Source organism: Leuresthes tenuis, unplaced genomic scaffold (assembly GCF_036924035.1).
Source record: "Leuresthes tenuis unplaced genomic scaffold, fLeuTen1.0.hap1 SCAF_5, whole genome shotgun sequence".
Lineage (NCBI taxonomy): Eukaryota > Metazoa > Chordata > Actinopteri > Atheriniformes > Atherinopsidae > Leuresthes > Leuresthes tenuis.
This window is the reverse complement of record NW_027325359.1, coordinates 31,704,174-31,716,259: the sequence shown is the minus strand read 5'-3', so window position 1 is coordinate 31,716,259 and position 12,086 is coordinate 31,704,174. Positions and strand designations below refer to the sequence as shown.

The 12,086-nt window shown below is 41.0% G+C and overlaps 1 protein-coding gene across 1 annotated transcript in view; it reads left to right on the top strand.

The window, feature by feature from the left end:
• Positions 1-12,086, top strand: part of il34 (interleukin 34) — a 52,043-nt gene that overhangs the window by 25,647 nt on the left and 14,310 nt on the right. The window contains exons 3-4 of the mRNA XM_072386666.1: positions 8,800-8,903; positions 11,788-11,865. Of these exons, the coding sequence (XP_072242767.1) occupies positions 8,800-8,903; positions 11,788-11,865 (182 nt within the window). The remainder of the gene's footprint in view (positions 1-8,799; positions 8,904-11,787; positions 11,866-12,086) is intronic.

Sequence of the window (12,086 nt, the reverse complement as noted above, 5' to 3'; positions counted from 1 at the left end):
TAACAGAATATCATTAACTGGATAAATAAGCTGCTGACAACACAAATAATATGAAAATGATGTTTTTCACTGTGCCGATAGATCCATTTCAGACACTGACACAGAAAAAAAAAGAAATTTGCTTGTGTATGATGCATATCAGCATGTTTTGACATGTAGGTTCCGAGATAGAAAATACTTTTTTTTTTATCAACAGTACTTTGGCAGCCTGTTTGTTTAAAACAAACTAACCATAAAAGGAAAGGACACTAATGTGAATGAAATGTGAATAAAACAAAGTTAAATAGCAGTAGCTGAGCTGTGTGACAGGTCTGAATTATCCAGAATTCCTTCCGTTCGGGGGATGCAGCTTTGGTTTAATAAAAAAGAAAAGAATGACCAATGTTCTATGCCTGGCTTTCGTATTCTTCACCTTACAATGATTTCTACACTCTTTACCTTCAAAGACTTCCAGATGGGACAGCAACATACTGTGTTCACTCACCTCCCAGTGAGAGAAGAGACCAGCAGCAGATTGTTGGCCTCTGTGTCTGTTTTCATTCATACTCATGCCCTTTTCAAACCGAAACGATGTATGTGCAGTTTTTTAAAATATGGATACACCCGTTACAACAAGGCTATTGACTCCTTTACCAGAAACATGCACGGTTACTGTGAATGCACTCCCAGTCAGACAACCTGAAACACCAAGAGATGACGGTTAAATGTCCAGCAGACTTTGGTGGACCACAGTTCAGCAGGACTTGTAGTGCAGGCTCTGTTTATCATGAGCTGCAACTAATGTCAGTGTCAGAGCCTCCAGAAGAAATGCTGCGGTCAGTAACCGGGTATACAAAGCATATTTCAGAGCTTTGCTCATTCTTGCAGCTGGACTTCAGCACAGTGAATATTTGCTTATCTGCCAGAAAGATAAAGATTTGTGAAAGTGTCGCAGATATAACAGATCTGGATTTCTGTCTTTCATGTATAAACATAAATAAATGGAATAAAAAGAAAAGTATTAAAAGTATTAAATAGTATTAAAATAACACAGAGGCTCAATGAGACCATAACATGTAAGGACACCACACAATGTTTGCAAAAAGAAAAGATTATTTATTGAAAAGTTGCCTCTGGAAAGGAAAAAGGGAAAAAACAGTTAATGGTTAACCCATAAAGTTATGAACCAAAAAGAGATGGAGACCCCGGCCAAAAGAAACAAAAAGGTGAAAGACAAGGCCAGCCACGCAGTGCGTTTTCCCCACTTACTGAAAAAAAACCCAAATATAACCTAAAACAAAAGCGTCAAAACAGGACTACCGGCGGTCTCCAACTCAAACTAACAAAACCAACTAAAATACGAAAAAAAACTCATGTTATGATGAATCATAAAAAAAACAAGGGTTAACTATTTAATCAAAAGGAAGCAAACCATCCATGTGGCTGCTGCCTCCACAGTGAGAGAGCCGGCCTTCCTCCTCCTCCTTTATCCTCGACCTGATTATTAATCGTCTTCTGGCCTGTGGAGGAGGAATCAAAGAGGAGGGAGAGGGCGGGGAAATAGCAGCACACAAAACGCTCCAGGTGTGGCATTACCTGGCCACACATAACAACAGTCTTAATTCTAAAACTTTATGTATCAGGGTGTTGTTTTAAAAAAGTGACCTAAAAAACGTAAATAAATACAACCTAAGGTGAGCATTATTTATTTTTATAACAAAAACTGGAGTCAATGTTGACAGCTTCCACAGGAATTAAGAGAGGAAGTCGCAGCCAGGTGCTGCTGATCGATGCACCGATTAATTGATCATCAGTCAGTGTGAGCCGCAAGTTTGCTGCTCTGCAGCATCCAGGTGTGTGTTAACACGATGCCAAGGAGGAAAGACATCAGCAATGATCTTAGTCCACTTCTCAGTCCACCATGAACTCCTCTGGATACCAAAGTATTCTAGAATCAAATGTGAGGCCATCTGTCCCACAGCTAAAGCTGGGCTGAAACTGGCTCATCAACAGGACAATGATCCCAAACACAGCAGCAGATCTACAGCAGAATGTGTGAAAAAGAAAAGAATCAAGGTGTTGCAACGGTCCAGTCAAAGTCCAGACCTCAGCCTGACTGAAATGCTGTGGTGGGACCTTAAGATAGCTGTGCAGAAACCAATGCTGCAAACCTCAATGAGCTGAAGCAACGCTGGAAAGAAGAGTGGGCCAAGATTCCTCCACAACCATGTGAGAGACTGATAATGAACAAGTAAAACCATTACTGCAACTTACTGCTGCTGAAGCTGCTGCTTCTACAAGCTGCTGGATTAGTAATTACTATGTGTAATATGTCATGTGTTGCTTGTCTGAAGTTGGAATCACTGAGAGAGGCATAATTTTGAGTCAGATTTTTCATATGACTAAGTTTTAGGTTTTTTATACTCATTTGGTCTCTATAATTTGACCATAATCATTCAACTTTGTGAGTGTTTCAGTGTTTCTTGCTCTTCACCTGGACTTGCCAGCCACTCCTGTATTCATTCTTCCTGTAGTACCAAACCAAAAGAAAAGCTCCCCTCACACTTTCTGAAACCCAGAATCTGCTTTGTACTGAATCCTCTTACGGAGCACCAAAGATCTACAGCACTTATAGCTGACAGAGGACTCTTCCTTTAAAGAAGCTTGATTGAGCTGTTGGACGTGACTGTGCTCCAGTTCTACACATTAAATCTGAACTCTGTGTTGCAGATTGAATGTGTTCAAGGTACAGTGGGTTGGACAGAGCGTTAGCTGCAGCCATCCTTCAAGTTGTGTTCCTCTCAAACATCTTAAGTAAATTCAACAGGTTAAAAAGTTGCATGAGCAAGTCAGTCTTTAACAGCTGGTAAATACATTTTTTTGGCCTGTGTGTTTTTGGCAAAGAGCCTGAGAATACTTCATTTGTACATTGTGAAGGTTGTTCTGCGTACGTGTGTGTGAGGGTGAGACGAGATATATGTCAAGTGCCCATGTTTTGCTCATTTCCAGGATCCTAGTCTTGTTTTGGGAGTCTGCTACTTACACTTCAGTGTCAGTGTTCACAAAGCATATTTTTCTCATCATGTACATTACTGAGGCACCTCTTGCCCCCCTCTGTCTTAAACACTTTATTTTAGCCGCCGGTATTTCAAGATCTCCACGTTTTCACCACAGGCTATGCTGGACTACTTCTCAGTAGAAGATTCAGAAGAAGATTCACTTTATTATCATAAGAACGAAATGCTATTTCGTAAGTTAAAAACAGTTAAAAAAGTCAGCGCAAACGTAGCAGTTACCAGTTAAAATTGAGAAGACGATACAGTATTTAAAAACTTTCAAAGTTAAAGTGCATAGTGGGGACAGCCAGCCAGTGATTATTGTGCATTTAGCAGTGTAACAGCAGACGGGAAGAAACTATTTTGAAGTCGAGAAGTCCTCGTTCGGATGCTCCTGTAGCTCCTTCCTGACGGCAGTAGAGAAAAGAGACTGTGAGAGGGATGAGAGAGGTCCTCTCTGCGTGTGCATCTTTTGTTGTAAATGTCCCCCAATGGAGACAGCGGGACTCCAGCGATCCTCTCCGCTGTTTTTACCACTGTGCTCAGTCTCTGTCTCTCTTCTGCTCTGCTGTTCCCGCACCAGGAAGTGAAACAGTAGGTTAGGGTGCTCTCGGTGGTCCCTCGTTAGAACGCAGCCAGGGCTGACTCGGAGAGGCCTGTTGTCTTCAGCCTCCAGAGGAGGTGAAGCCGCTGCTGTGCTTTCCTGACTACAGCAACAGTATTGCCTCTGGAGGTCAAGTCTTCCCATGGATGAATCCCCAGGAATTTGATGCTCTGGACTCTCTCAACCACGGATCGCTCAATGATGGATGTGCAAATAACTCCCTTTAAAATCCAAAATGCTGCTACCAGAGTACTGACTGGTCCCACCTACAGAGATCAGATTTCGCCTGGGTTAGCTTCTCCACATTGGCTGAACTGATTTTAAAATCCTTCTGATTACATACTGGCAGAGGACCAGCTTATCTAAAAGATCTCGACTCAACAAGCTCCCAAAATGCTGTCCTTCTCAGCGCTACGGCTCTTGGGTATGAAACCTTCGAGTATACCTCTGTGAAAGAGCTCATGTGCACAAATTTGTGAAAAACAGCATAGTACACAAAGATGATGACTTTCTGTCATGGTTTCAGACCTTTTAAGGCCTTTTTTTTTAGTGCTACAATGATGTGACTTTTCTTCCTCCTCAACGGAGGAAACAGACCACCAAATGTTTTTTTTTTGTTAATTAACATTGCAAGAAAGAACTTTTGGAATCTTGACGTGCAATTCAATCACCTGGCTTCGGGCGGATTTTGTGGATGTCGAATATGTAAATCATGGATACTTTTCAAAAAGGAAATGTCAGCTGAAGAGGCAATGGGGAGTCATAGCCATGAGTTCTTCTCACTTGACTTCTGACTTGCCACTTACACAGGAGAGGAGTGTGTTAAATGTTAGACGATCAGTAAACCTGAACCACCTCCCTTAACTTGCAAACAGCTTCAGGCTTTGTTAGTCCTGTATGATTATCAGCTGGTTGGTCCCATCTCTTAACTTTTCACACATTTATTCATTCTTTTTTTTAATTCAGAGATAACTCAAATGCTAGAAACAGGAGGCATGTGTAACTAAATAGTGAGCTTTAAAGCTTGTTGAAGAGCGACTACAAATAAATCCTGACAGGGAAGACAAAACCACAACCACAATCAGTTTGAGGCACAAATGATCTAAGAGGAAATGCTGAGAGACGCAGTATGAGAAACACTGGTTAACAACACAGAAGCTGAAGCTAAAAAGGGTGGAACAATGAGTCAGAAAGAAAAAACACAGCTAAAAGTTGATTAAACATGACCAAAAGCTTTCCATTGGTTTCCAGCACCACAAAACTTGAGGTCTTTGCACATTAAGTCCGTACTTTTCGTATGCATTTTTAGATAAATCTGTCATTAAATGAAAATGAATTGCACACTGAGTGTGGTGCATTTTATTAATCTATCCGTTACAGATATTCGTTCACGGCAAAATGGAGCCATCGAGCAGCGAGGATGATTTTGCGGTCTTATCTCCTCTTTATGAAAGATAAAGAGTGGTAAATGCTGGGCCCATCTGATCTGGTGAAAAGAGGAAGGAGAGTTTGACCTGCAGATAAAAGAGCCGTCACATGATCGTTTCCAGGTTTATTTCACAATGCCAGTGATCCAGTTTGATGCCCCGTGTGCAAACTCTTGAAAAAGGTTCCTGGTTGAATAAAGCTTAAGCCACTGTATAGCAAGATTGTGAGTGAAGGCTCTCAAGATAGTTTAATAGTTTAATTAATTAAGATAGTCTATGTCTGGATGAAGATTTTCACATTTGTATTTCTTTTAAAAATGCATTGAGACTCTTTCCTTCTGAGGTTTCTTCAGCAGCTGCTACTTTTTGAACCATTATGCATCACAAACTCCTTTGCTGTGATCATGTTTCATGGAGGTTGAACGAGACCAACAAAACACTGTAAGGGTTGACTGACTGTGAAAGACAGACTTTAAACAGACTGGAAATCACTCTCTACCATGCCAACCTTAAAGTTATCCATGAAAACCAAAACTCTCCAGGGATCGATTGTGGCTTTTGGTCATGGTAACAGTTCTAGAAGATGCTGTCATAGCCTCCCTAGTTGTGATTGGTATTTCAACCTTGATTGGGATGCACACGTGCAACATCAGCAGTTAAAAACTGACGAATGGAAAAATGTCAGTATTCTTTCCGCTCCATGTCAGAAGTCATTTTGATAAACTATTAGAAATAAGCATCTTATTTCTGTGAAGCAGCTGATAATCAGCCTGTCACGATGAATGTCGTGTGGCTTTTATGAGTCGCCCGGCCCAGTCCTTGCAGGGCTCTTTCAGCCGTGGTGCAAGTCAGGAGTTGTCTGACACCATCCCATAGTTTTAACGGATATAGCCCCCAGGGTTTGCGTTGAGTGACTATTTCCAAGTGTCTGACACAGTTGCTGTTTGAGATTTTCTCAAAGATTAGTCTAAAAACACTGACAGCCATCTGGAAGCCATCTGGCTTTGGACCTCGCGTTTGCAGATAAATTGATTTCTGACAGTTACAATTTACAAGTTCAATGTGAATGAAAGAGACATCTTCACAGGACTTTATTTGGGAAAGATTGCTCTGCTGTAGTTTCTGAGGTTGAAACGGATACAGTGTTTGTGGCACTGACCACATGCAGGATTTCGTTTCTTGAATCGGAACATATTGTCGATTTCTGTGGCAGCTTTCAGGATTTCTGTGGCAGCTTTTACCCTAACCTACTGTTTCACTTCCTGGTACGGGAACAGCAGAGCAGAAGAGAGACACATTGGGACCCGGAGCTGAATCCCGATGTGTCGAAGTCAGGAATGGTAGACTGAAAGCACAGCTGACATGCCTAAAAAGAAGACCTGATACTGACTAAAAGAAGCCAGAATGGATTTGATAAGATGGAACGACAGCCTGTTATTGTACCAGGTTGTCAGATATATACTTTTGAAGCATGTTGCAGCACGCAACAGCTTACAAAAATGAAGGTGAACGGCTGGTTGAATTGACACCAAAGTGCCCAACACGCTTCATATTGTGACATTAACTCTGGTGCATGCCTGTGAGGTTAAGAATTGCAAGCACACACTTTGCACAACGAGGTCGCTGAAGGAACACAAGTCCAAATTATCCAAGAAATATCATCAACAGATAAATGCGTACAAGGAGGAAAAAAGGACATATGGAAGCTGTAATATCAGGGAAAAGGTCTACCAGGCCGCAGCAGACAGATAGCAGGGTTATACAATAACTGGGATGGGACCACGTGTGCCTCTGGAGATTTAGCTCTGGCCTGATTACGGTTGTGAGATATCGTGAGATTTCTGGTGTGTAAATTTTGGTCAGATTGGATATGGAGTTGGCACATTGAGGCTGACTGTCTGCAACTTGAATTAAAAAATATAAAAAAAGATCCACTTTAGTTCCAGCCCCCAGATTCTGGAGTGTCGTTCATGCCCTGCTAAGTTATTTCAGCAACTCTGCAAATTTACAACAGTAACGATAACATTTTTACATCCTTTTTATGTCAGTAAACAGATTTTTTTATTAAACTTAAAGTACTTTTAACATTTAAACCTAAAACTATGAATGTCTAATTTTGCCTTAGGTGTCAATGTAGCTCTTTAAAGGTGGAATATATCGAAGTGGTTGTAGATTAGGGAGTCACAGCTGCTTCTGTTAAATAACTCTGAGATACTCTGGCCTTTTTCATCATAACAAACACAGTTTTGTGAGGGTTTTTCTACATACTTAGACGGTATTTGAATCAGTACAGAAGACACTGCCAGGTACTCCTGGAGCACAAGAATGATTGCAACATTAATCTCACCTTTTGTGTTGCCTGTCCAAGTCAGAGCCTCAGTGCTGTGTTTTTTTCCATACAAAGGTACGATTTATACTTTATTTTTGGTGCTCTGAAACAATGTTTTTGTAGTTTTACAAGAGAAAAGGCTTCGAGGGTGAGGCCTGACACATCCTGACACATCATCATTGGATGAGTCATTCAATGAGAAACTACAGCTGACAGGGCGGTCGGGCTCATCATTTCATTTAAGATAAACGATGCTGCGTGTTGCTTAGTGTCAGCTGCTCCCAGAACCCCCCTAAATCCTTTTTAAAGACGGATTCCTCGCTCTGAGTTGTTAGGCCAAGTGAAAAGCCTTTCTTGTGTTTGTGTATGAATCCCCTGGAATTTGTGGTTGAGGTTTTCTAAACATTTTACCAGGTCGTTCAACAAGCTGAGATCAGGAATTAAGAAAGATGTGCCTGCAGACTCTTTTGCCTGGTTCATATCACACAGTGTCTGTAACATAGTTGTCATTTCAGATGAGACAATTACAGAGTCATACTTTTAACATGTCACGCTCAATCAGAGCTTTCTGTCTTTTACCACCTATGTGATGGTATTGTTGAGGAGGCCCTAATGTTGTCTTGTCCTGTCTTGAACGGGTATTTTTAAAAATACTCTGGTATTTTTAAACTTAGACCTTATTTCTGGCATGAAATACGTTTATCTGCTCACAAGAACAGTTTGGTAAAAGTCGGCGTCCTTTGGAAGACATTTAGATCCCTCGAGATTCATATAACAGAGAGAACAGGGCATTGACAATACAGTCTCTAAATAAGGCATCATCTGTCTTTATTTACACCAATAATTAAGACGAATGAATGAACGAACGCGTACTATTGCACTGTTAGCGCATAGCTGCTGTGTTGTTGGTGAAATGTCTTTTTTAAAATCTTCCAAGGTATACATCCACTGGGTTATAACATATCTCAACTTGCAACATGTTTTGTCAACTTGAACTGTGACACTTTCCTCTGTTGCCTCTGGTTTATCTTAAACAGATCATACAAAAAAACAGATGCTATAGCAACACAAACCAATCTGCCATACCATTAAAACTACTGACAGGTAAACTGAGTAACTATTAGTCTTGTAACACCTGTATTTACATTTGAAACTTGCCACCTATCTTAACATTATGACTCTTGCCCACACATGAAACCTGAGATGTTCTTTGGCCACACCCTGACTGGTCAGAGATCTTTGGCAGCATGAAGATGATTTACTCAACATTAGGCAGGTGGTCATAATGGTTTGGCTGATTTTTGCTCATTCACATGCATTGCATGTGCATTTGTAAGTAGTTTGTGATTTGAAAAACGTGGTGCTTTGTAAAGAAATGACACATCACATGCTCTGTCTCTGTAGGCCTGTTTGTGATAGCTCCGGTTCTGATGGCCTCAACACCAGCCAGCATGTGCACACCTCTGAAGACGCTGAACGACAGCCTCAGCCACAGGCGGCGGTACATGGTGAGAGAATGACGCTACGTTTGAAAACATCTGGGTGGAAGTTCATTCAGTACCGATTTGTGGGCCAAAATTGCAGAGAAATGGTGTAAAGCTAAGTTTCATCCTCAGATAAACACACTATGAATATCATCCGCTGAAGTCAGTGATTTTAAACCAGAATCAACAACCCCCACATGAAACAGAGGTAACTATGGTGATTAGAGAAAGTGAGTTTCCTTTCAACACCAGGCATAACCCATAAACCTTTTGGGGAAACCCTGCAATTAACTTTAAAAGGGCATTCCATAAAGTTAGCGCTCCCATAAAGTCAGGAAAATCTGGTTTTAACATCCTACTTTAGCCCCACAACCACTTAGAGTTCATGTGTTGATGTGCAGTTTGTTAAATTTGAGTTGTCGGGTAAACACCCAAGTCTTTAAAGTCATTCACTCCAGGATTCAGTAAAGAATTTGTAGTTTCCAAACACATGATGGGACAAGAGCAGTCTGAGTGTTAAGCTCCATCTAGGGGTGGCTGAGACACAACATGAAAAGGACCCATCATCCGCAGGCTTCCATCAACCACAGAGACATATCTTTAAAATTTATTTATACAGAGTTTTTACATTGGACTGAACAAACGTCAGTATGACAAACTAAATAAAACTAGCCAAGCATAACCAAGATAACCTTTCCAAAATAAAAGAACTAAACTATAACAGCTGACCTCTCTAACTAACAAACAAGGGAAACGATTATTAAAAGATAACCTTTTACAACAGCAATTGCAACACCAAGGCTGCATACCTCCTCCAAGGCTGACTAAAACATTTTTGGATCCAGACTCAGGTAGAGATTAACATCAAAAGTTAATCTCCTCTAAGCTGGACCATGCCTCAGTTAAAACGGTCATCAAATCCATCCATAACATTTTAAAGCGTCATGCTAACAAACAAGCAATGCAACTCATCCAGCTAATTCTCTTGGACATGAGAAAGGTCACGCTGCATGTTTTCTAAAATCCAACACAAATTTGAATCTGTATTTTGTTCATTTGTTTGAACCTTTTGTTTAACAAATAACAGAAGTGATTTTCAGTGTCTTCACTGACCAACTTCATTGTATTTAGGAAACAGAAACAAATCTAGAATCTGAAGCAGCAACACTCAGTAAAAGTGGTTCCAGAGTCATGTTTCCCATCGTGTTCCATCAGCTTCCTTTAATGACACTTTTTAATGCTTTGGGAACTGAGGAAACTGATTGTTGCAGTTTCTCAGAGGAATCTGTCTCCGTTCCTGCTGAATCCCAGATTTCAGCTGCTCAGCAGTCCCTGGTTGTTGTTGTCTGGTTCTCCTCTTCATGATGCTCCAACATTTTCAGTAGCAGACAGATGTGGACTGCAGGCAGGCAGCCAAGCACACACACTCTGTGTGTATGAAGCTGCTGGAAGTCCTGCAGAATGAGGTCTGGCATCGTCCTGCTGAAATAACCACGGACCTCCCGGGAAAAGACGTCACCTTGATGGCAGCATCTGTCTCTCCAAAACTCCAACATCCAGCTCTGCATCAGTGGTACCTTCACACAGATGAAGCCATCCATGCCATGGACTCTTTCTGCAGCCCCATACCATCACAGACGCTGGCTTTAAACCTTTCTCTGATAACAGCCTGGATGCTCTTTCTCATCTCTGTAGAAGCAGACATCAGTTTTTCCCAGAAGCAGCTGAAACTTGGACTCATCTGAGCACAGAACACGTGTCCACTGTCTTTCTGTCCATCTGAGATGAGCTGGAGTCCAGAGAACCGGGCCGTGTTTCTGCACAGAGCTGATATATGGCTTCCTCCTGGTGTGATACAGCTTCAGGTCACATTTCTGGATGCAGCCGTGGACTGTGTTGAGTGAAAATGCTTTTCCGAGCTCCTCCTGAGCCCATGTGGCTGTATTGATCATGGTGGCCTGACGGTTTCTCATGCTGTGCTGCCTGAGGGCTCCGAGCTCATCCAGCAGTGGTTTCTGTCCTTTCCACACTGAGATTTCCCCAGACTCCCTGAATCTGTTCACAATATTCTGCTCTGTAGATGCTGAAAGACCAAAGTTCTTTACAATCTTACTCTGAGAAATATTTTTTAACATATTCATGATTCTCTGATGGAGTTTGGCACAAAGTGGTGAGCCACGACCCATCCTTGTTGGAGAGACTGACCTTTGGTAGATGCTGCTTTTATACCTGCTAAATACCATGAAGTTGGTTGGTGTAAAACACTGAAATTAATTTTTATGCCTGTTGTTTGTTTAATAAAGGTTAAAAAAATGTCAGGTTTGTAGATTGCATGAACTTGTTATGTAGAGTCAGCAAAGTTCAGCTTACAATGGCCATTTAGAGATTTTATTGTATTTTTCCATCAAATATCCAGCCGACGTCAAACAATCCAGCCGACAGCAGCAACTTTTGCCTTAGTGAAGGGAAAGTGAGGCAAGCAACAATACAGCTCTGTGCAATTCCTCCATTTATCATGCACGATATCTTGAATTAAATGACTTAATAATAAGTTGTATGTTCTTTGATTTGCCTTGCGAGTTTGTGCCATTTGTTGAGTGATATAGAGAAAACATTTCTTTGTTTGTAAGTTATGTGGAATTTGATTAAATTGAACTGAATGAAACTTCCCCAAAGGGAAATTAGATAGTTGCCATATATATATATAAATGATAAAAAAGAAAAAAAATTAGATTAGAATATAGAATAAGAAATGATCGTTTTAGAGAGTTGGAATGACCTCCAGTACCGGTTCTTAATGTGCACCAGCAGATGTTTAATTCATTCTGATGCGTTAAGGAGTCAAGGAAGAGTTCGTTTTATAAATTGCATTTGCTAATATTTATCTCTCCCTTTCTGTGAATTACAGAAGCACAACTTCCCCATCAACTATTCCATCAGAGTTTATCATGAGGAGATCTTTAGACTGTCAAATATCAGCAAAATGGTAAGTGTCACCAGACCTTTTCATTTTATTTTAAGGTTTAAGAAAGAGATTCATCTTTTTAATTGTCCTGTCAGAGAGCACGTTGGTGGAGACCCATCAACAGTTTGGCCACAGCAGAGAAACGCACCTTAAGCTGCTTGTTACACTGTGTTGCTGAAATATCGATGTAGATTCAGATCATCTCGCCTAACACTGCTTTCTCTTTTCTCTCCCCTCTGCAG